The 25,228-nt window shown below is 36.7% G+C and overlaps 1 protein-coding gene and 1 pseudogene across 1 annotated transcript; both read left to right on the top strand.

Moving 5' to 3' along the window:
- The first annotated feature begins 13,583 nt into the window (after window positions 1-13,583).
- Window positions 13,584-15,271, top strand: LOC111879301 (F-box/FBD/LRR-repeat protein At1g13570). Its single transcript, XM_023875755.3, has 2 exons — window positions 13,584-13,708; window positions 14,073-15,271. The coding sequence occupies exons 1-2, from the start codon at window positions 13,705-13,707 to the stop codon at window positions 14,906-14,908; spliced, it is 840 nt and encodes a 279-aa protein (XP_023731523.1). The 5' UTR covers window positions 13,584-13,704; the 3' UTR covers window positions 14,909-15,271.
- A 1,338-nt stretch (window positions 15,272-16,609) lies between these two features.
- Window positions 16,610-24,520, top strand: LOC111879264 (F-box/FBD/LRR-repeat protein At1g13570-like; annotated as a pseudogene).
- The last annotated feature ends 708 nt before the right edge of the window (window positions 24,521-25,228 follow it).

Raw genomic sequence — 25,228 nt, forward strand, 5'->3', positions numbered from 1 at the left:
CCTCTCCACCTGATCCATACTCTCGGACCTAAAACTAACCTCTTGGTCTAATCCATACTCCCGGATCTAAACTAATCTCTTGGTCGGATCCATACTCCCGGATCTAAAATTGTGCCCAATCCATACTCCCGGACTAGGGACAATTAACTATGTCTTAATCCATACTCCCGGATTAATAACAAGTTTACCTATTGGTCTGATCCATACTCCCGGATCTAAAACTGCGCCCAATCCATACTCCCGGACTAGGGACAATTAACTATGTCTTAATCCATACTCCCGGATTAATAACAAGTTTACCTACCTGATCCATACTCCCGGATCTAAAACTGTGCCCAATCCGTACTCCCGGACTGGGGACAATTAACTATACCTTAATCCTGATCTGATCCATACTCCCGGATCTATAACTGTGCCCAATCCATACTCCCAGACTAGGGACAATTAAATTAGTCTTAATCCATACTCCCGGACTAATAGCAAGTTGATCTCTTTACCTGATCCATACTCACGGATCTAAACTGACCTCTTAATCTGATCCCTACTCACGGATCTAAACTGACCTCTCGATCTGATCCCTACTCACGGATCGAAACTAACCTCTCTATCTGATCCTTACTCACGGATCTAAACTAACCTCCTGATCTGATCCCTACTCACGGATCTAAACTAACCTCTTGATCTGATCCCTACTCACGGATCTCATCTACCCACGTCCTACCCAACATATTTGTAGATATAAAATACATATATAGTTTAACTCATTAAAAATCTATATAGTTCATCCATTCCACTAATACCTCAATTAAACAACAATATATAAACACATAGCACGTATTTCGTAGCAAATACTTCATACATATGTGTTAGAAGAAAGTAACCACACACTCACACATATAAATCACAATATACTTAATACACTCAAACCATACTTGTATTATTACCGTGTTTATGAAAGGTAGTATACACTCACTTGATCAGAAGACGATCAGACAGTACTACGACTTGCAGAAGTAGTAATTCTCAGCAGATCTGGAAGATCTCTTCAAAAATCGAACTTCTCGCGGGCAGAGCTTCGGCTCGGGAACCGTACTTCTCGGGATCTTCGGGATCTCGGGACTTGCCTCGAGGCTAGAGAATAATATCGGGGCTTCAGGGTATTTCTGGCACGCAAATCGATGCAAAACGGGAGAGAGAAGAGAGAAAATAGCAACCCTAAACGGCTAGCCCTTCAAATCTATTTATAGGGCAAATTTGGCCCTTGCCACGTCGTGGCAACCTTGTTCCACGTCGTGGTCTTGGTCGTCACTGCATGCGTCATCCCAAGTTGCATCTGGGGGCCTCGCGAAGGTGTCAGGACACTTGCCACGTCGTGGCAACCTTGTTCCACGTCGTGGGCTCTGACAGTTTTGGGGTTTCACGCCCCGAACTTCAGAAATTCATAACTTTTGCATACGAACTCCGTTTTCGACGTTCTTTATATCGCCGCGAAGGTGAGATTATGCTCTACAACTCTTGTTTAGACTCCATTGGCTAATTTTGAATTTATTTTTAATATATTATAAGTATATTACTTATATAGTATTTTTAGTAGGCCGGGACAGGAAAACTTCGTTCGAAATTCATAACTCCTTCATCTGAACTCCGTTTTCGTCTGTCATTTTATCGTTGGACTACTATCGAAGAAATCTTCGACTCTCGTTTAGATTACTAAGGATAGATATCTCTCTACCTTAAATTCACTATTTACGTTGCGATGGGTCGCGCTAGGTCGTGTCGGTTCTGTCGCGAAACTTCGACAGGTCATAACTTCTTCGTTATAACTCGGATTTTGGCGTTCTTTATATGCACGGAAACCTTGTGACATATACTACAACTTGGTTAAGATTAATCCTTCTAAATAATCTTCCATCAAAAAGTCATTTTGATGCTTATCGTCTGTAAATCGACTAGCCCTGATCTACGGGCGTGACATAAACCCTCATTCATGGACCATAAACACCTTTTAAGGTGTTATTTTGCCCCCTATACACCTCCAAAAGCTTCCATGAGAGTATAGAACCTTATAATCCTTCATGAGATGCACCAAAACATACACAAATGGTTCAAACTTGAGTTTAAGGCCGTAAACTCATGTTTTTACGGTAGTAAACTCATCAAGAGCATCATCATAGACCGTAAACTCCTTTTCCAAGGTTAATTCAAGTCCCGATCACTTCCTAAGCCATAGAATCACCACCCATGAGTTTACGGCTGTAAACTCATGGGGATATGGTCATTGGACCGTAAAATCCCCTAAGGGCTTACTCTTGAAGACTAAACTCCTTATCTAGGCCCTACACATCCTTTGATGTTACCCGGCTCACTCCTAACACTTGAAATAAAGTGTATTCGCGCCTTGAAGTGTATATTCTTATCTAATTAGTAGTTCAAAGTCTAATTAGATACAATTGTGTATCTATTCATATTACATAGGAACCTCGCGTGTTATCAAGCCCCGAACTAACACTTAGCTTCCTATCTGACACGTACCTCGTCTGGTGAGTTCATACCCCTACCCTTTTTCAATGTTTTCAATGTTTTCAGGGGGGAATACAAGCAAAAGTACAAGGATAACTTGTAATTAAACTTATTATATCATTTGAATCGTTTCACATTCTATATGCTTTTAACAATGGAAACAATATTAACCAACCGTTTAACCTATATAGTTAGTTTTCAAACTGTTTGTGAAACTCTTTATAAAATGTCATGTTTTATATTTCACAAATGATTTGTTCCATGTCATTACTATTAAGAGCATTAGATTAGTACATTTGATTTATCCTCGGTAACACTCCACAGAGATACGCGAGTGGAGGATCATTGTTTGTAACAAGATTATTCTGTATTATTACTTGTAAATTTGTTATTCTTAAAAATTGGAGACACATCCTCGGAAACACTCCACAGAGATACGCGAGTGGAGGACTGCCCCTATAACCAGAATCTCCTGGAGGGAGAGCGTGACTTGAGTGTATAGATCTATACGGGGCTGACTACCCCGCACCTGACTGCTAGCTATAGTCAAACCGAAAGGTTTAAGGGTGACGAAAGTCATAAAATGATATTAGACTTCTTATTGCCATATCTAGTCTATCGTATGGTTATGGAACTCGCAATTTAGATAACAGAGATTTACTAGTTAGTAATGATGAACTTAGTAATCGGTTTACTTCCTATTTATTAGTTTTATATACGTGTTAAAACTAATGTACTTTACAAGAACAACCAGGTTTTCAGAATACATCTCTTAACACTTCAAGTATGGTAGATACTTGTACATTTCATTTCAGATTGGTAACCAACTTTTAGGAAAATAAGGGTTTTTCCTGGGATAACTGAACTGTTCATAACCAGATTTGTGTAACAAACGGATAACTAAACTTTACTTATAAGAAAATATGGGATTTTCTTGGTTAACAACATTTTTAGAAAAACCAAAGGAAACTTGTTCATTTTCAGAAAACGAACCACTTATGAACTCACCAGCTTTATGCTGATTTTCAAACTGCTTGTATTCTCAGGTCCACATTAGACAGGTACCCCGCAATCTTTTGAAAAGGACGGAGCGTATAGAAGACTCATCTTAGCTTTTCTTCATATATACATATGTATAACACTTGTAACACTTTACTTTCAAACAAATGTAAATTTTCATATGTAATGTAATGGTTGTTTACTTTGCTTACTATGTACATTGGTTGTGATACTTAACATGACGTCACCTGCGCCCCGGAACGATTCCGCCTTCGGTTTCGGGGTGTGACACTTTTGGAATGAAAGAATGGTTAGTTATGTTGACTTAAAAATAAAAATGTTTACTTGTTAATTTGGGATGTTACAAGTTGGTATCAAATTCTTGGTTTGAGGGATCCGGACATACTTTCGAGTGTTTCTAGACTCAAATTGAGGAAATGATAAATTTTTAAAAGAAAATGATTTTCAAAAAAGGGGGTTTTATAAAGAAAAAGGGTGTCATGCATGCAATCATCCGAACTCAAGTAAGTATTTCCCAAAATACCCATTCATGTTTATGTGTTTGAGTATGTGTATATGTGTAAAGCATGCTAGATTAGGGGTAAGGATATGCTCAAAATAGTATGATGGAATGTTAGGAGAGATGCCTTTGTATGCCTACTCCATGAGCCTTTAGAATTGCATGCTAGTATGAATTACAAAGAATTGGATAGAGTAGCCTAATTAGTCAGTGCACTGGTTAGAACTTGATGCTCGAATGTTGCTTGCTTTCTGATTTCAGGAACCACCATTAGTAGCAGTTAACTATCAAGCGAATATTTTATGTTACATGTGACAAAAATTAGATAATTTTAGAAGGTTATGTTTAACTCTATTGTGCAGCTCCTGTATGAGTCCAACCGTTGTAGTGTGAGACCTTACAGTCGAAGAATTATCTAGTGTTTGTTGTATGTAATTATATTCATAAGGTGGTTAACGGTGTTAGTGGGAGTTTTTTAAATAGCTGATGGCGGAAAGGGTGTGAAAGGAATCCTAGGAGAACCTATAAAGTATGTTAGCTTGGCATATGCATTGTTTAGTAGGAGTGGCGAATGTTTGGTAGTAAGGGAGTCACTTAGTGGAATTGGGGAGACCATTAAGGAAAGTACGGATAAGTATGGAAGGTAGTATTAGGCTCGTATTGTTGAAAGCACATGATTTGTACTCGAGTCATAGGAAATCACAAGGATGCTAACGAACTCTCGGTGTGGGATTCTTAGAATGTTTTCTGATGGTTTAAATTGTTTTTTTTTCAGTATGGTGGTCACTTGTGGAGGTTTTGATTCTAGTGATGCACCAAGTGCGGGCTCTAGGGACGAACCAAATGATGAGTAAATGCGAGAGTTCATCTCGTCTGATATTACTTACGGTATTCTGGAGCAGACTTATGTGATCTTTGGGACAATCAAGGAGGGCATTATGGAGATTCTAGATGTGCATCAGACCATATTCTGTACTGAGATAACGACTATCGAGGGGTCCTTTCTCTTATGATTTTTATACGTTTCCATTTGTCACACCCCTGGCCAAGGTGGCGAAACACGTTGGGCTGTGCAACTAAGTTCATGGATCATAGATAAAATGAATATATAGCACTAGTACAACAATAAACAAAACATCATTTATATTCCATCTTGGTGTTTGAATACATGATTCTTACATATAATAGTATAATATATGAATTGCCTTAAACAAGTAGGTGGACATAACAAAAGGTAGTAAACTAAATTGCCTAAGATCCCTGATTATCTGCCATCTGAATTTGCTTGATTACTAATTTCCTAAGTGTAGTTTTGAGGGTCAACACAAGGATGCTGAGGGTTACAGGTTTTCTGCGAGCAGCAGTAATAATACTTTTAAAAGTGTTCAAAAAGTATTTTCTCTATAAGTAAACCATATTTAAATAAGCTTTGAAAAATCCAAATAGTGTTTTGGTATAAGTAATTTCATGCTTAAGACGGTTTTTAAACGAACCAAGTTTACGAGTTGTAGTAAGATATATATATATATATATATATATATATATATATATATATATATATATATATATATTCGATTTAATGTTTGTAGTGAGTTCTATAAATGAGCTATATGACATGAGTGTACCCTATTACAACGCTTCATTGGACATTTTAGTAACGTTTGTAGACACTTATCACCTGCTTCAATTGATCAGTCGAGGTTGTAGCTAGCAACCACAGGTGAGGATGTCAACCCCGTATAGATCTATACATATGTATCTCGCTCTGAAGATTAACAATTATAGTAGTATAGGTATGCTAAGTGATTAGACTCAGCTAATGAATAATGTCTCACTAAAAATCCCTTAATTAGAAAGTTTGTGAATAACTCTCAACCCTAACTTAATTATGGGTAAGTTCTATGCATACTGAATTTCATTGTATCAAGTTTATAAAAGCCGAGTATTTTTGACATGTATGTAAAGTATAAGGCACTAACTTTTATAACAATTATGTTTCATTCATAGACTATATAGTAAAAGGACATAGGTTATTTCAATAGTTGTATTCTTCTAACAATATGTCAAACTAGGATGTTTGAGTTTAAGGCAATAACGTTTAATTATAATATATAAGTGTTAAACAATGTTTTGTAACTAGTATGTACATACGACGACTAGACATGAAATAATGGAGGGTAGGATCATTTTAGCAATTAATCCATTTTGAAATTCAACAACCCAAACGCCCCTTCAAGCTAGATTCCCCGTACCGTAAGCAGTTAAAACGTTCTGTAATAATATTTTTGTATAAATTATAGTAGCCAGTACATGTACTCTCCCCCAAAATAAGTAAATACAAAAGAGGTTGTGAAACTCACCATAATGTATGATTGTTGATTTTTCTCGAGAGTAGACGTGAGAAAACCGAGATGTATTGCTGTAAACACGATACTCCGAGATAAATTTGGTTTCCTAAGGAAATATTAATATAAATTAATATGTGGAGGGTATTTGATATTTTAATTAAGTAAATGACTAATTTAATATTTTCCAAAGTTTAGTTAGTCTAAAATTTATTTTCAACCAAGAATTATTGAAATAAATTTTATCTAAAAATTATATTTTATATCTTCCAAAATTTTATTTAATAAATTCTAATTAAAATGATTGGAATGGAACCACATTTGATAATTATTCCCAACCAAGGGTTTTTTTTGAACATTTGGAATAAAACTTTAGTCTTAGGGCTTGTTTTATAAACATTTTTGAAAAGGGGGTTAAATGTATTTAAATAAAATAGTAGTTTTGAGTCTTGGGTCTTGATGTAAAAGTAATTCTAAATGAGGGTGGTTTTTGCACACATTAAATGGTGTTTGAAAGGTTTAGGACTAATATTGAAAATAATTTCAAAATGAGGGTCAAGGGAATTAATTTGGAATGAAGGTTTGGTTGTTTAACCGAATTAGAATCACATTTGATTAGGAGGTTTAACAACTCTTGATTCCTTCGTTCACGTCAACATGTATACACCCACATTCATTTGGTCCTTGTGACTTCAACACTTGATGAAATGACATGAAACAAAAACCAAAATTGTAATGGAGGTGGAGGGTTATACCTACAACCAAACAGGACGGCGAATGGTGGTGGCAGATGGCGGCAGGAAGGCTCCAAAGGTGGTGGCATGTGGCGATTTTTGAGAATTTATCCTTTGCTTCTCTTTTTCTGTTTTGAGTTGAAATTGACAAAGGAGAAGGGCTGAGCTGATGGTGATGTTCAAGGGGAGTTATAAGGGTGGTTTTGGTTGTATTTTGGGTGGCGGAGTGGTAGTTTGTGGTGATTTGTGGGTATTTGAAATCGAGAGAGAAAGTGAGAGTCTAAAAGAGAAGGACATATTGATATTGAGATAGAGGGAGAAGATGAAGAAGATGGCTAATGTTGTGAGTGATAAATGAAGTTTCATGAGTCTCCATTATAGTGTAAGGGTCTTATGTGAGCTTAGAGGAGCACCATGGCTAAAATAACTGTTTTGTACTCTTATATGCAAGTGTGCACTCAAGTTGGAGAGGGAGGAAGAGGAAAGGCCTATGTCACATAGGTTTGATCCAAGGAAGGAAGCAAGAAAGGCTAAGAGTTGGCCTTACACTCTTGGATAAGGCTTGTGGGTCCTACATGATGTCATGCCTTCCTTTAATGCCCAAAAAACCAAGTTATTTTGGTGTATCGGGATCCGTATGTCGAGAATTTTTTTCCAAAAGTATTGTTAAATAGAGTTTAATTCAAGGATTCAAAGAACTCGAACAAATTGATTTTTGGAGTTATGGAACTCTGGTGTAACGTTCCAAAAATTAAGACTACAAATTTCGATTCTTGAATTAATTAAAACCATTATCCAAAATAATATCATGAAAACCATTGTGAATTAGAGTGTATCAATAAACATCCAAGTACATCAGAGTCATGTAATATGTGGAACAATGTGGTGTGTGCAATGCAGTCATCTCGATCTCTTCCCTTTCAAAACAGAAGTACCTTAAACATAAACTAAAAACCGTAAACACAAAGCTTAATGGGTTCCCCCAACATACCACATACCATGCAAACATACAGTTAAGCATATATGGGTGCTAGCATTCCCTTTCGGTCTATTTCAACTGGATACTATCAAGCATATCTGGTTGCTTGCATTCCCTTTCGGTTTATTTCAACCGGATACTATCAAACATATTTTGGTGCTTTCATTCCCCTTCGGTCTATTTCAACCGGATACTGTCAAGCATATCTGGGTGTTTCCATTTACCGTCCGTCTATTTCAACCGGATATTGTCAATTAACATATATGGGTGCTTGTATTACCCTTCGGTCTATTTCAACCGGATACTATCAAGTATATATGGTTGTTTGTAATCTCCTTTGGTCTATTTCAATCAAATATTGGGTCTATTTCTGTAACAATGTAAATTTTCAAACAAATTTTTCATTTCAAAATAAAGTGTTTTCATTCAAAACAAGGCATAAATATTCAAAGTGTCATGTCAAAATACAAATCATGTGAATCCCAAGATCATAAAACATCTATCAGTGTGTACAGATCATGCCGGCGCCTTCCCACGGTCCTCGCTAGTACCTGAAACACATACATAACAACTGTAAGCATAAATGCTTAGTGAGTTCCCCAAAATACAACTTACGCACATACGCCTTTCTAGGCCCTGACCTTCCGGTCCATGTGTCTCAGGGGACTTCCGTCCCTGCTGGATAAACCTTCCGGTCCTACCCACGCCAACCTTACGGTTCAGTTTACACAGCGCCTTCCGGCCCATAACATAATCGCCTTCCGGCCCACATAACATACATAGCACATATAACAAATAACTTATCACATATAGCACATATATCTCATATCATATCTGACCTTCCGGTCACACAGTCAAACCCTTCCGGGTACGTATAGTGAGAAGACTCACCTCGTGAATATCAAAGGCTAGTAAATCCCGAAATCACTCGTACTCGATCCGCCGAGCTACAATCTCCCTATAACACCATACATCTCTTATTAACACTTTTATCTTCTAAGTTCGACTATCCCTAAGAAGTCAAACATAGGTCAACTCTGGTCAACGGTCAACGGTCAACTTGACCGGACTCGGCGAGTGCTAGGACGACTCGGCGAGTCTAGACGTCCTCACCAATTCTCTAAGATTCCCTTTCTACTCGTCGAGTATCCCCCCTGACTCGACGAGTTCCTCCTGGAAGAATAACGGGGCCACCCCGACTCAACTCGCCGAGTCTGAAGAACAACTCGGCGAGTCCCAGTTACTCTTCAAGCTACTCGCCGAGTCTGTTCATCGGACTCGGCGAGTCCATGCCATGCAACCGCTCAAACTGCTTTCTAAGGTCAGATTTGCTCCGACAATTCATAGGTCTGGCCTTCCTAGACTGGTTCCTCACGTAAAGTCCTCATTTTGGTGCACATAATACACCCCATGACTCATAATTTACGTTTTGACCTAAGGCATAAGGATTTCAATCCAAAACCTCCATTGATTCCCGAAATGCCCAGGCATGGGACACTCTGGACTTCCAAAGGTCCCAATAAAAGGTTCCAATCGCTTGGGGGACTAAGGGGACACTCAATCTAGCCACAAAAGGGTTCAATAAACCCTAAATCCATATACACATCAACATAGAAGGGATTAACTCAAATTTATTACCTGAATAATGTTGCTCTGTGTCCTCAATCCTCAGAATGTGGCTTCTCCTCTTGTTCCCTTAAGCAAGCCTCCTTCTTCTTGCAAAATAACACTTCCAAGATCAATAATGGTCTTCTTCCTTGCTCCAGGTGCTCTCAATCGAATTAGGGTTTCACTCACAGGACTAGGGTGAACAATGACGGCCATAAGGCCCCTTATATATGTCCCAACCCTGAACGGTTAGGGTTTTCGCTAAACAGCGCAGACTCGCCGAGTCCATATCCGGAATCGTCGAGTCCAGTCGTGAACCCGCGACCAGATCCGCGATCCTACTCGGCGAGTCTGGGCTCCAACTCGCTGAGTCCCCTCTTAAAACACCCAAAATCATAAATATAACAATACCTGGAATTCCGGGCTGTTACAATTTCACCCCTACCACTACCACATAATATCAAAATCAAATAACCATAGAAACATAAACAAATACTAGCATACCAGACAATTATCATAAAGACAATCATCTTACTATAAGCATCAACTAGTGGGTCGGCATTGGTGCTTTCAACCCACGAGTATAGTGAAGGTAACTCACCTCGAGCTGCCGAATGTCTCAGGTACAAGCTCAGACTGCTGAAATCCTCGTGCCAACATCATGAAATATTACCAAATTAATGATTGGTCTACAAACCATAGCGGGAATCCAAGTCCGAATGTCCAACACTCAGGGTAAATGTCTATTTTAACCTTTTCTCACTAGGTCTGACATTCGAGGCCCAAACTATTAGCATCAAGAGCCCAATATGGACCAACTTCCTAATTAGGCCCAAAACCCATCATAGGCCTAATCCAAGGAGGCCCAAAATCAAAAAAGATACCCAAACCTCCAAATGGGCCCAAGCACAAAAGACCCACAAATAGAAAACCAAGGCCTAATAAGTCCCAAAACCACATCTCACGTCGTGACTAGTCCTTGGTCACGTCGTGAAAGTTTACTTGATCAAATGCCACTCATCACACTTCAACCCAGCCAACTCAGTTAACAAATGCTACCCAAGTTGGCATCACGATGTGAGAAGCCTATCCTCACATCGTGAGCCCCAACCAGTTCTCCGAAAACAGGACATAAACACCTCTCACGTCATGTGACCTTGTGTCTCACATTGTGAGAACGGTCTAAGGAAAAAGATCCAACTTTTAAGTCCTTAATCCATTAAGCCTTCAACCCCAATTCTTTCATACGCTAAAAAGGACCCCAAAGGCCAATAAAAATCATTACTTGATGGACAAGCATGCCCCATGCATGTCCTAAACCCATCTTAGGTCAAAATTGATGGGTTTTTTTGGTAAAACAAATAAACTAGAAAACAATTCCTAAGTTCACATGCAACCTACTTTGGATCTATGTTTTAACTATTGAACATACAACTTTGATTTACAAAACAAGAACCCTGGAGGAGAGAGGCTAATTTTGAAATTAACAAACTAGGGTTTAACATTAACATACCTTTCAATCGTTATAGCAAACAGTTGATAATTCCCTTGATCTTAATCTTGATCTTCTTGGAAGCTTAGCACCACAAGTGTAATGCCTCTAATGGAATCACACCCAAACTAGCAAGAAGGAAAGTAGAAGAGAGAGGGGAGAGGGAGTATGCAAAATTTCGGCCCTTAGGTTTTCTTCAAAAGAAAGAGTGACCAAAATATGAACCAGAAGGCTCCTTATATAGCTGAGGGATCTAGGGTTTAGGGAAAACCCTAGTTATCCTTTGCTTAGGGCCTAAACAAACCCAAGGGCCTTATCTAAGCCCCTATGGACGAAATTATTAGGGTTTCCCCTAAAGATTTCGTCCACCCTCATCAAAGGGGGTTCTAGAGCCTTCCACTCAACTATTACATAATTGCAAACTAGTCCCTGCACTTTATAATTAATTCTTTTAACCCCAAAATTAATTCTAATTAATTTATGGCTAACAATTAATTAAACAAAATGATTTCTTATTAATATATTAATATTTTAACTTATTAATAAATTCATTTATATTAATTTATTAATCTTATAATAAATCAATATCTCTCCTTTTCCTTGTCCGGTTGCTAGGTTTGAGGGCAACCCAAAAGGACTGTGCTGCTATTAATTCAAGTAGATACCAATTATAGTTATGGGCTTAGACACCTAATCCAACAAAAATAAAAAGAAATGGTCCCAAACTCGAGCAAGATTCATAGATTACAACTACACTTCAGATTTATAAGATTGAATCATAGAGAATGACTCATTGATCCATAAAGTTGCCAACTTTATGGATCCTAAGCATGCAATCCAACACAAACATCCAAAAAGAAGCTTAGAACTTAGATCTAACAATTTGAACTCGTAAAGATTGAATCTTGGAAATTTACAATGGTCCAAAATGTGCACAAGATGATTATGATGAAGCCTCTTTTCTGAACCAACACTCTAAAACCTCTTATTCTCCTCCTTCTAGCCACCAAATCACCAAAATGGATTAGGGTTAAGGTTGCCAGTGTTAGAGGAAGGCGGAGGCTGAGAAATGAACCCTAAAACCGAATTAAGTGGACTTAAATACCTGGAAAACCCTAAAAGTTCATGGGCTTGGGCAGCAGCGATCCTAACATCGTGAGCTCAGTTTTCCCCCAAATCATTCTCAACTTCGAACAATCATAACTTCTTTGTTTCAACTTCGAATTCGACATTCTTTATATCCATGAAAGGGTCTTGGAGAGCTCTACACTCCTATATCGATACATTTAGCTCACCACATGTTCAACTGAAGACCTTAAACCTTGCATGTGGCCTAACACATAACTTTCCCTAGTCCATTCCCAGTTCCAAATACACAATTCATTGGCCTTGATCCTCTTACCAACAATAACATCTTTCAATAAAACCCAAAACCTTACTTCCTTAAAATCCCCAAAGCCTACATACAACTGAATTATGGTTCACAATCATGAATCATATAACAATCAGAAACATGACGTTACATCCGAGAAATCGCGTTTAAAGTTTTGCGTCTAAAAAGCCCTTAACGCTTGATTTTTTGATTTTCGCAAAAATTTTTGCTAAAAATATTTTGAATATGCAAATTAAATGTTAAGCTATATCCTAAGTCCAAATATGCTCTCGAAATTTCCATCGGAGGTGTGTAAGTGCCTCAACAGATCGATTCGATTTTACACGATTAAAGAAAAACAATGTTTACTGTCTATTTTATTAAAATTGTCGTATCTTTTGCATACGAACACCGTTTTGGATGTTCTTTATATTTTAGGAAACAAGGTAACATGTACTATAATATTTTAATGTTTGTTTTGTTCAAAACTGCTTAATACGAAATTTCAGTTTTTCAGACGCATTAATTCAAATCAGAGACCAAAGTTGTCAATACCACAAACTGTCATGACCAAAGTCTAAAGTCCTAAACTTTACAAATTTGGCATTCCACGATTTATATGTATATATAATAAAAATAATAATAAAGCTCTAAGTTTTTTGGAAGTATATATAATTAAACCTGAAATATCATGCAGACATCATGTTCACTATTGATGCTAGCATCACATGAACCGCCATCTCACATTACTCGGAGACGCTTTCATAATTTCCAAAATAACGTTGTTGACGTCGATTCGAAATTTTGATCATGCAACTGCCAATAAAAACATGGATGACCAAATAAGATCAAACAAAGTAGTTTGTTGGCCAATTTATTATTTTCTTAAAAATAGCTAAGCATGTAGATTTAACAATTTATCGACCAAAATCGATTTAAAATCTTGCAATAGGACAAAATTTATACATAAAATTTCACTAGACCTAAACAAACAATTGTTAAAACATATATACCAAATTTGTAATTACGTCCATATTTAATTCATTGGCAGGTTGGTGGGCAACATACCCTAAATTGTAAATTCCCAGTTGTTTGACATTCTAATTCGGTCGCTCCAAGCGTATCTCCATTCTCGATGGGTAAGTTTCTACTTCATAAACCTAAGTATTCAGTTCTCGTACAACAAATGTCGATATCCTTTTACTGTTGTGTCGATTTATTTATGAGATTTTGGTCGAATTATGCTCTTTATGCTTTCTTTTCCTCAATCCAGTTGAATCCGCAAACTCTGTTTTTGTAAAATTCGTTGTCAATCATCACGTATCCATGGAAAACATAAATCAAGAAACCGATTTGAGAAGATCTATTACATACGATTCGAAACATAATCGGATAGTTGCTAATTATGCAAGTCAGCAAGTATTAAAGGGTTTAAGCTAGCTTTTTACTGTATATTATTTAGTCATGTAATTTCATTAGATTTATATCCCATTTTTATCACAGGGAAACGTAAAAGGAGATCTGTAACTTTTAATGGAGAAGATAGAATCAGTAACTTGCCAGAGCACTTAATTGACTCGATCTTAGAGCGGATCCCATTTGAAGATGCCATAAAAACAAGCATTATATCAAAAAAGTGGAGGTACAAATGGACCTCAATGAAGGTGTTGACTTTTGATAAAGACTTCAATGAGAAAATTGCAAAAAATGGAGCTATTGATTACAATGAATATATAAACACCATAAACCAAGTGTTACTTCTTCACAAGGGTCCTATCTCAAAATTTGTTATCCATATACCACCTATGTTTCTTGATAGCTTCGAAGAAATTGATGAATGGATGATGTTGTTATCAAGAAACAATGTGACAAAACTCGTTCTTACTAATTCAAATCAACGATATGAGCTTCCTTCTCATGTATTTTCATGTTTAGGATTAACAGAGTTGATATTGGAGAATTGTTTCTTCAATCCACCACTTCAGTTTGAAGGGTTTCTTAATCTTGTAGAACTTTTCCTTCAGCATATTGATTTTGGGAAGAATTTAAGTGGAAATCAGATGAACTTACCACAACTTAAGAATCTGAATTTTCTTGAGTGTACGAATGTTCACAATTTCAACATCAAGGCTACAAAGATGAAGAGTTTAATTCTAGTCACGTGTCCTGATGCTAATTTGCTACAATTGTTGGAAAATCCTTCTATTGTTGTGTTTGGTGTATCTTTTCGGATTTTTGAAGATTTTGATAGAGTTGAGATGATAAATTCCCTCAGCTTTTTTAGTAGCTTAACAAGAATTGAAGACTTCTTAATCGAGGGTAATTTTCTTAAGGTATGATACGAAAGTAAACTTTAAATGCTTTCCATTTACTCTTCCTTAATTACTTATATATAGTATACGCAAATACGCGATTGAGTATTGATAAGGTTAATTCAAACTATATGGTTTTTTTAGTGAATTGCTTTTTTGGTCCCTGTAGTATTCAGATAGATAAAATGACAAATGGTCGCTGTAACGTTTTTTACAAAAATGGCCTTGTGTTTGAAATACAAAATGACAGAAATGCTCCCTGTGTGAGATTTTTTTACAGAAATGGTCCTTCTGTAAGAAAATTATAGAAACGATCCCCGTCTAAGACAAAATTACAGAGACGGTCCCTCTGTAGGAATAGAAGAAATTGCAGAAATGAACCCAGCGTAAGATAAATCCATATATATATATATATATATATATATATATATATATATATATATATATATATATATATATATATGTATATATATATATATATATATATATATATATATATATATATATATGGATTTACCACTATAAATGTTAAGAAACTCTTTGAACATATAATTTTGAATCTGGAAAAAGATTATACCCCGTATTAAAATTCCTAGCTCCGCCACCTATGCCTTCTAGTTGCAACTTTAATGAGTTTTGTAAACCATATATATCCTGCTCACTTTGATATAACTTTTTGTTTGATATGTTTAAGCATTGAAACTTTCAAACACATGCACACATAATTATAAACACCAAAATATAAAATATATCTTACCATTATAAGCACCAAAATTTTCAAATTACTAAATATTTCTATATATGTTGCAAGAAAAACCATCTTTAGAACAAGCTACAAGCCGGAACAACGGTGACGGGATGTAGTGAGTTGGTCGTCATGGTGGCATTTAGGGCTTTTTATAGAAAGAAAGAGATGTCAACAATGTAAAGGGTAAACGGTGATGGTGCTCCGGTGGTGGCAGGGTGGTAAGTGCTTTGTGTCTAGGGTTTTTTTAGCGAGGGAGGGAGAGAGTCTTCCAAGAACCAAGCACATCCATATGATTTTTTCATTCCTTTCTACACCCCAATCATCGAAAACATTAAAAGATGGAGGTGGTTTTACCCAAATCTCCTTTTTTCTTCTTCAAAGTTGTTCATATATGGTTGTATAGAAGCTTATGTAAGAATCGAAAGCGTTAATGGACTATTTCCGGGCAGTTAGTCTATTAGTTATTCATTATATAAGGAGAGGGCAGTAAGTGATGAGTGGTGAAATATGTGATGGTGGTGGTGATTGGTTTCTCGGGTAAGCTTGTGAATGAACTAAGATAGGTTAGGACATAAAAAACTAGATATGTGACAGTGGGTTTTCACGAGGTATGAGATAAGGGATCAATTCAAATTCTGAATGGAATGGAAGTCAAATGATTAGTGCACGATATTATAATGATGGAACAGAAGTAAAGGGGACCGAGTCAAAGACATGCATCAGTAAATTGTACATACAATATAACAACCAGTAAAAATATACCATGATTACATGATCAAATATAAGAAACTTACAAACCATGAGTCACTTGGTAGGCCAATTTTGGATACATATCACAAAGTAATAGTGATAAGGAAACTTCATAAAAGTCACCATATTTTGAATAACTATTATAAAAGTTACTATATTTTATATTTATCAGTTTTGATACTCAAAATATAATGTCACCGAATAGAGTCAGGTAATCATGCCCTGTCAGCATGACGCATTATCAAAATTCACATGTCAACCAGGTTGAGTGGTTAAACGGTAAAATTATAACAAATTAGTAAAAGGAATGTCAGATTAGAGAAAAAGAATAACACAATATTAAAATTTAATTCTTGTGAAAACCTAGTGTATTTTATGGATTTTTTCCATATAAAAATATACATTGATATTCTGGTATTATACAAGATAACAACCCTAAAAATAAGGGTAACGCATTCAAATTTAACCTTTGTATATGGCTGGATATAGATCGCATTCAAATTTCAAATTTATATATGGGTTGGATATAGATCATTAGATTGGTTGGCAAGTATTTGTTAGTTGTTACAAACCTTCTCGTCTACACGTAAAAAATTAATATCGCTAGAGTACTTCTTTTCATCTAAAATTTTTGACATTCGCTCTGAAGGTATCTTCAAGTGATGATGCGTAAATTTCTACTTCACAAGCCTCTATGTATTTGATTCATTGAAGTCGTATGTGAAATCTCGATATCGTGTCACAGTAATTATTATCAATTTGTTTGAAGTCTGTTTATTATGATCTCATTCCAGTTGAATAAACCAATCACTTTGAGAAGATTATGTAGTACTTAGATACCGGTTAACTTTGCAAGGCAGGGATTAAGCTAGGCTTTGCCAGTGTAATTTCATTAGTCGAAGTGACTATAAGTTAGGTTTTGCTAGGGGAAACCATTGATTCAGTTATAAGCTTGAGGATAAATCAAATAAACTGTAGACCTGGGAAAATACAATGAATAACATAGAGAGAGGTGAACCCTTTCTAGGGCTTTGTTAATATTTAAAGCATAATGATCAACTCACATATACTTCAAATAAAGCAATTCTGTTATCTTACTATACCAAAAATATGACAATCATTAACTCATAAATAGTGAAAATAAATCAATTCTTTTCTCAGTCTATTATAGTGTTTTTTAGAACATGACAGTTATAATGTGTAATTAATTTATTTAGTTTCTAGTAACATTTTATGTTATGAAAACTTTTCAAAATTAAAGTGACGAGGAATCCTTGTAAGCATGTTTGTAAGAAATAAAATGTAAAATGGAAACTTGTGGATAATAGCAATGGACTTTTCTCTCAATACTAATATGAGCAACACACTTTATTGCTCCATGTTTTTTTATTCCTTCCATTTTTTCGAAATAACTTGTATTTTTTAATCCAATAACAGGGACATATAAGAAGAGGTCTTTAACTTGTGATAGAGAAGATAAAATCAGTAACTTACTAGAGCACTTGATAGACTCAATCTTAGAGAGGCTCCGAATTAAAGATTCTGTAAGGACCAACATTATATCAAAAAAGTGGAGGTACAGATGGACCAAAATTAAGGTGTTGATTCTTGATGAGCAGTTCTCTACAAAATTTGCACAAAATGGAGCTTTTGATCGTAATGGGTTTATAAATACAATAAACCATGTCTTGACCTCTCACAGTAGTTCTATCTTGAAATTTCATCTACATATACCAAACATGTTTCTTGATAGTTACCAAGAAGTTTGTTAGACTAAGTTTATGTGTTGCATTGTATTTTACTTAAATTAGTGGGTACCTAATTGTATTTATCTAACCTATATATATTAGGTTCATATGTATCATATCTTTGAGATAATCAATAATAAAAACACGGTTTGATTTGGTATCAGAGTCAAGTTAATCTTTACCTTATTGGCGGCATCCTCACAACAGCCTCTTACGCAAGATAAACCCTAATCACCGATCTGTCAAGAAACTTCATGGCGACCATTGCTGCCTTCACTACACAGGAGAAAACCTCTCATAATTCTCATAAATTCGCTTTTACCCTCACACCCACAAACTATGGGTATTGGAAGGCCATGCTAAAACCCTTTCTCATCTCCAACAATCTGTTCGGTTATGTCGATGGTACAATACCATGCCCTGAGCCCAAAGTCGGCACAGGAGAGACAATTACAGACAATCCCAGTTACTCTCGTTGGATCTCTAATGATGCTCATGTTCGTATGATAATCATCTCTACCATCTCAGAGGCTTCCTTCCAGCATGTTCAGGGTACTACCTCACGAGATCTATGGCTACAATTAGAACGTGTTTATGCCCCAACCAATTCTTCAAGAGAGTATACATTAAAAACCCAGTTGCTAAAACTCACCATGAAAGGCGATGAAACTCCTCTTGCCTATCTTGCACGCGCACAAGAATATGCTACTGCACTTGCTAATATTGGTGAACCTGTTAAAGACAAGGATCTGGTTCTTCTTGTTATTTCTGGGCTACGTGAAGAGTATAACGGACTCAAGTCTACCCTCTTAGCTCGTCACCCACCTGTTACCTTCATTGAGCTACATGCCCTTTTGAGTGATCATGATTATATGATAAATAAAAATCTTACTGCTGCCCCTACATCACAGCCACACGTGTTTGCTGATTCAACAGAAACATCACTCAACATTAACAATTTTCAAAGCCAACTTCAGTCTCTACAAAGCATGGCGTCCCAGCTTGGCTTCCAACTTAATCCGATTGCTCCACAAAGTGCAACTCCTCAAGCTTTCTATGCCTCACGGCCCCCAAACAGCAACTACAGAGGAAATCGTTGAGGAAACTCGCGTGGGAATAATTCGCGTTGGAATTTTCAGAATCGATCTCATGGTGCCAACTCATGTCCCTCCAGGAAATTCTCTTGGGCCTCCACACAAAACACTGTATTTGGTCATTGCAAACGTTGTGGTATTGGCCATCTTCCATCCCAGTGTCCAAATAACCAAGATGCAAGTAACTCGTCAAAACCGAATTTGCAGGCAAATTTCGCAACCTTTGCTGACAATGTCTCTACTTCCGGCACTACTTGGTTCCCTGACACAGGTGCAAACTCCCACACCACACCAGATCTGTCCAACCTTGACACCTCCGAGTTCTATCGTGGTCCTGATTCTTTTCATGTTGGTGATGGTAACTCTCTTCCTATTCTTCATATTGGATTTTCAAAATGTTATTCATCTAATAAAACCTTTAATCTTTCCAATATTCTTCATGTTCATGATGTCAAGAAAAATCTCTTATCTGTTCAACAATTTTGTCAAGACAACAATGTTTTCTTTGAATTTCACTCCTCTTTCTTTGTTGTGAAGGACGAACGTACTCGCACCACTCTTCTCACGGGACCAAGTAATAACGGTCTCTACTCGCTTCGTCTTCCAAGTTTCAAGTCCTTAACAAAGTTGGCTCTCACAGCAACTAAAGCTTCCTCAAGAATCTAGCACCACCGCCTTGGTCATCCACATCAACGTGTTTTTGACACTATTGTTTCTAGTTGTTCGCTTCCTGTTTCTACAAAACATTGTTTAGATTTATGTTCTGCTTGTCAGTTAGGGAAATCTTCCAAACTTTCTTTACCTAGTTCATCTTTTCGAAGCAATAATATTTTAGACTTAATTTATTGTGATGTTTGGGGTCCCTCACCTATTTTATCATTTGATGGCTGTCGGTTCTTTTTACTTTGTGTTGATCATCACTCTCGCTATATGTGGTTTTTCCCATTGACACATAAATCTGATGTTTTTCAAACTTTCACCAACTTTGTCAAGATGGTAGAATGACAATTCAATACCAAACTCAAAAGTGTTCAAACTGATTGGGGAGGGGAATTTCGCAATCTATCTTCCTTTTTCTCATCACTTGGAATCATTCATCGTCGCTCATGCCCTCATACTAGCAAGCAAAATGGTTTTGTTGAGCGATGTCATCGTCACGTGGTTGAAACTGGCCTTACTCTCCTTGCTCATGCCAATCTTCCCCAACGATTTTGGCAGTTTGCTTTTGAGACAGCCGTGTATCTTATCAATCGCTTACCATCTCGAACCTCATCCAATAGATCACCTTACCAACATGTCTTCAGTCGAAAACCTGACTACACCTTTCTTCGGGTTTTTGGATGTGAATGTTTTCCACACCTTCGCCCGTACAATAGATACAAAATGGATTTTAGCTCTGCTCCTTGTACATTTCTTGGTTATAGCCCACTACACCATGGTTACCGATGCCTTGACACCTCTACGGATCGAATCTACATTGCTCGCCGTGTTCGATTTAATGAGAATGTTTTTCCGTTCAAACGCCCACCTCCACCTAGTACCACTCGTGCCGCTACGTATGTTTCATCTCTCCCAAGTTTTATACCCGATCCTACTTCTACTACTACTACTGACAACTCACCTCCAACCACACCTCCTACATCTCCTATAACTACTCCTTTGGCAGCATCGCCACCTATCACCACAGAAACTACCTCGACTGAGTCGTTTGATACCTCTCCTAATGCCGCGCCACCTCCTCCTCTACGCACCCGTCCCCCACATTTACGCCCCAACCCGAAACGGACTACACCTTATAGCCCCTCGATATATCATGCTACTGCTTCTATTACCGAACCTACCTCATTTTCGGTTGCGAGCAAATCTCAGGAATGGCGGAATGCCATGTCAGAGGAATACACTGCTCTTATCAAAAATGGTACATGGACTCTTGTCACTCCAGTTCCTCATGCCAACATCATAGATTCCAAATGGGTTTATAAACTTAAGCGAGACCCCGAGGACAATATTTCTCGCTACAAAGCACGACTTGTAGCAAAGGGTTTCAAACAACAAGCGGGTGTTGACTATCATGAAACTTTTAGTCCTGTGATCAAAGCCACCACAATTCGGGTTGTCCTCTCTCTTGCTGTAACTCATAAATGGTCAATCAGGCAATTGGATGTTCATAATGCATTTTTTCATGGTGACTTAAAAGAAACTGTTTACATTCGGCAGCCACAATGATTTGTTGATCCTTCTAAACCTGGTCATGTGTGCCTTCTTCACAAGTCTTTGTATGGTCTCAAGCAAGCTCCACGAGCTTGGTTTCAACGCTTGTCCACTGTGTTGCATCGCTTTGGTTTTTCGGGGTCTCGCACTGACCCATCTTTATTTATTCTGAAAATAGGTCGGACTCGAATTTACATTCTAATCTACGTGGATGATATCATTATTACTGGTAATGATGATGCGATGATTGCTCACCTCATTCAACAGTTGGGTTCCACTTTTTCCATTAAAGACCTTGGTCAACTGCATTACTTCTTGGGCATTGAGGTTGTTTCTCGTAATTCTAACCTCATATTGTCCCAACGGAAGTATATTTTGGATATTCTTCATCGTTCGGGTCTCAAGGATTGCAAACCGGTCCAATCTCCAATGACCACCACTCAGGTCTTATCTATTGGTGACAGTCCTCTCTTGCCAGATCCGACTATCTATAAACAACTCGTCGGAGCTCTTCAGTATGCTAGTATCTCTCGTCCTGACATTGCTTATGTCTTCAACAAAGTGTGTCAATTCATGCATGCTCCTACCGAAAACCATTGGTCCGCTGTCAAACGTATCTTGCGGTACTTACAGGGCACGACTGATTTTGGACTTCTCATTAGGCATGATTCGGGTTCCTCTCTCCAAGCCTTTACGGATGTTCATTGGCAACACTCTACATTTGATTCTTTACATGCCTTCTCGGATTCAGACTAGGCAGGATGCCCTGATGATCGACGTTCCACGGGAGGATTTGCTATATATTTGGGATCGAACTTGATCTCATGGACTGCCAGAAAACAGCAAACTGTCTCAGTGTACTGTCTCAAGATCTTCAACCGAGTCGGAGTACAAAGCCCTTGCAGATACGGTGGCTGAATTAGTCTGGTTGAAAGCTCTTCTCAATGAATTGGGAGTTTCAGTTCAACGTCCTACACTTTGGTGTGACAATCTTGGTGCTACCTATCTAGCTGCTAATCCGGTTTTTCATGCTCGCACCAAACATGTTGAAGTGGATTTTCACTTTGTTCGTGAACGTGTGGCTTCTGGTCAATTATGTGTTCAGTTCATTTCTACTGCTGATCAGATCGCTGATGTTTTTAGCAAACCGTTGTCTTCTCAAAGATTTCTCTTTTTACGATCCAAGCTACAGGTCGTTCCCCGTCCTTAGCTTGCGGGGGCATGTTAGACTAAGTTTATGTGTTGCATTGTATTTTACTTAAATTAGAGGGTACCTAATTGTATTTATCTAACCTATAAATATTAGGTTCATATGTATCGTATCTTTGAGATAATCAATAATAAACACACAGTTTGATTAAGTTGATCAATGGATGCTACTCTTATCAAGAAAAAGTGTTAGGGAACTCGGGTTTACTAATTCAAATCAACGTTACGAACTTTCTTCTAATGTGTTCTCTTGTCTAAAACTGACAAAACTTGATTTGAAGAACTGTTTCTTTAAGCAACCACTTGAGCTCGAACGATTTATCAATCTTCAAACTCTTTTTCTCCTGAATATTGTTTTTGGAGCTAACTTTCGCGAAACCGAGATCAACTTACCAAAGCTTAAGACGTTGTCCCTTAGTTAATGTACAAATGTTTGTAGTTTCAACATCAAGGTTACAAACCTGCAGATGTTATTTGTCTATGGTTGTCATGATGCCATGTTGCTCCGGTTATTGCACACTCCATGCCTTCACCTTACTGATGTTAGTATAGTATTTATGAAACCCATACAGGATTCTGTTTGAGCTGAAAGATTGACATTGCCTACAACGTTAAGTAACTTGCCCAAAGTTAGATCTGTAGTTACTGATGGTCATTTCCTTAAGGTATGCTACAAAGTACTCTTCCTCAAATGGAGTTTGCATAAACGGGTCCCACCTTTCCCATATATCTAATCTCGTTTTTTTCTGATAAGTTAGAATCTGATTTCCACCTCATAGTTTTTGAGTGCAGAAAAGAATCTGAATTGGCTTCCACATGCGGTTAATGGTCTACACAATTTGTTGTTAACGGATTTTGAAGTTGGTGATTTGGATCAACTTCATGGTGCTCTTTATTTGCTTCGAAACTCACCGAATCTAGGAAATCTGGGTATAGTGCCTTGGTACATGGTAATGTAGAGTGCTAAAGCATATTTATTTTGCTCATATAGTACACGAATTATATTTATATTTTACAATGTGGTTGCATTTTTATGATTTTTCAGGGGCCTCAAGATGATGCGGGACCCGCTTTAAATCATTTGGAATCCCTAAACTGCTTGGATTATACATTGAATGAACTGCAAACTGTGATGATAGTATCTTTAGAAGGATCAAGACCTGAACTAATTTTTATAAAGCTTCTACTTGCTCATTCTCCTTCTCTAAAGAAGTTTACCTTTAGACTAAATGAAGTTGATGTTCAAAATAGACTTAAAATTGGTGAGGATCTTCTGCAGTTCCCCCGAGCCTCACCAAAAGCAGAACTGCTCTACTTGAATCTAGAGCTGTAACTCTACAAGAACGTTCAATATAGCTTTAAGTGTTTTTGAGTTATCTTTAATATCTTTTTATTCACCTTGATATGTTTGTTGTGAGGGTGATAAGTAAAATGGTTCTTGACTTCTTTATGCCTTTCATGACTGCAATGTATCTAAAATCCAATTTCTGCATATCAGAGTGTTCTTTTTGACATTTTATGTTTTAACAAGAATAATGGATTCCTCTTCTTCCACGAAGCCCTGCTCTAAACTTCTACCTTCAAATGGTTAATCTTTATTGAAATCAGAAGATCATCTGAAATCTATAATGAAGGAAACTCTACAGAAATGTAGACATATACTTGCAGACAAATTCAAGACATCATCTGTTTAATTTGTGAACTTTTATACAGTCAAAGAAACATGGAGAAAGTTCGTTTACATCTTCATCCCAGAAAGAATGTGACATGTCTGTTGAATATCTCCTTTAAATACCCACTTATTGCTCTATTTGCTTTGCTAGTTGCTACATTGCATCTTCCATATTTGTACTTGTTTTATTGCTTAACTGTGGTGTAATACTTACAGATAGTTGTACAAGAAATTTCATTAATAAACATGTTAAATAGTATGTTATCTGGTTTTCTGTGAAAGTAATTTATATTTTTGTGGAAAAGAACCGTAACAAATGGTTATGGTTTTTTTAATCGGGTTAAATAAATACAATTCATTATATTTTGGATAGTTATTCCGAGTTTAAAATGTTATTTTTCTTGGAAATGTCATTCTAATCCGGCAAACTTTTCCTATTTGTTTTAAATAGTCTTAGTTTGTTTTATTATTATTTATAAATTTTTTTTAACTATGTCTATTTTTCCGGTTAATATCCTTGAACCTTTTTATAAACGAATTTTTTAATATGTGTCATAAGACCACATATAAGAAACATTAATTGAATTATTAATTATAAGAAATATTACCATATATAAATGTGATAAATATTAATTTTGTGTAATATTACTATAATTAAATGTGAAATACATTAATTGTAAATAATATTATTTATAACTAATATGAGATTTTCTAATATGCGTCCTAAAGACACATATAAAAAACATTAACTAATGACAAATATTACCATAATTAAATATAAAATACATTAATTATGAGTAGTATCATAATTAAATATGAAACGCAATAATAATCTCCATAAAAAATGTATTTAGAATATAATTTATGGTAATATTTTTCATAATTAATACTATATATGCCCTTAGGGCACATATT

The sequence above is a fragment of the Lactuca sativa genome, chromosome 1 (assembly GCF_002870075.4).
Source record: "Lactuca sativa cultivar Salinas chromosome 1, Lsat_Salinas_v11, whole genome shotgun sequence".
Lineage (NCBI taxonomy): Eukaryota > Viridiplantae > Streptophyta > Magnoliopsida > Asterales > Asteraceae > Lactuca > Lactuca sativa.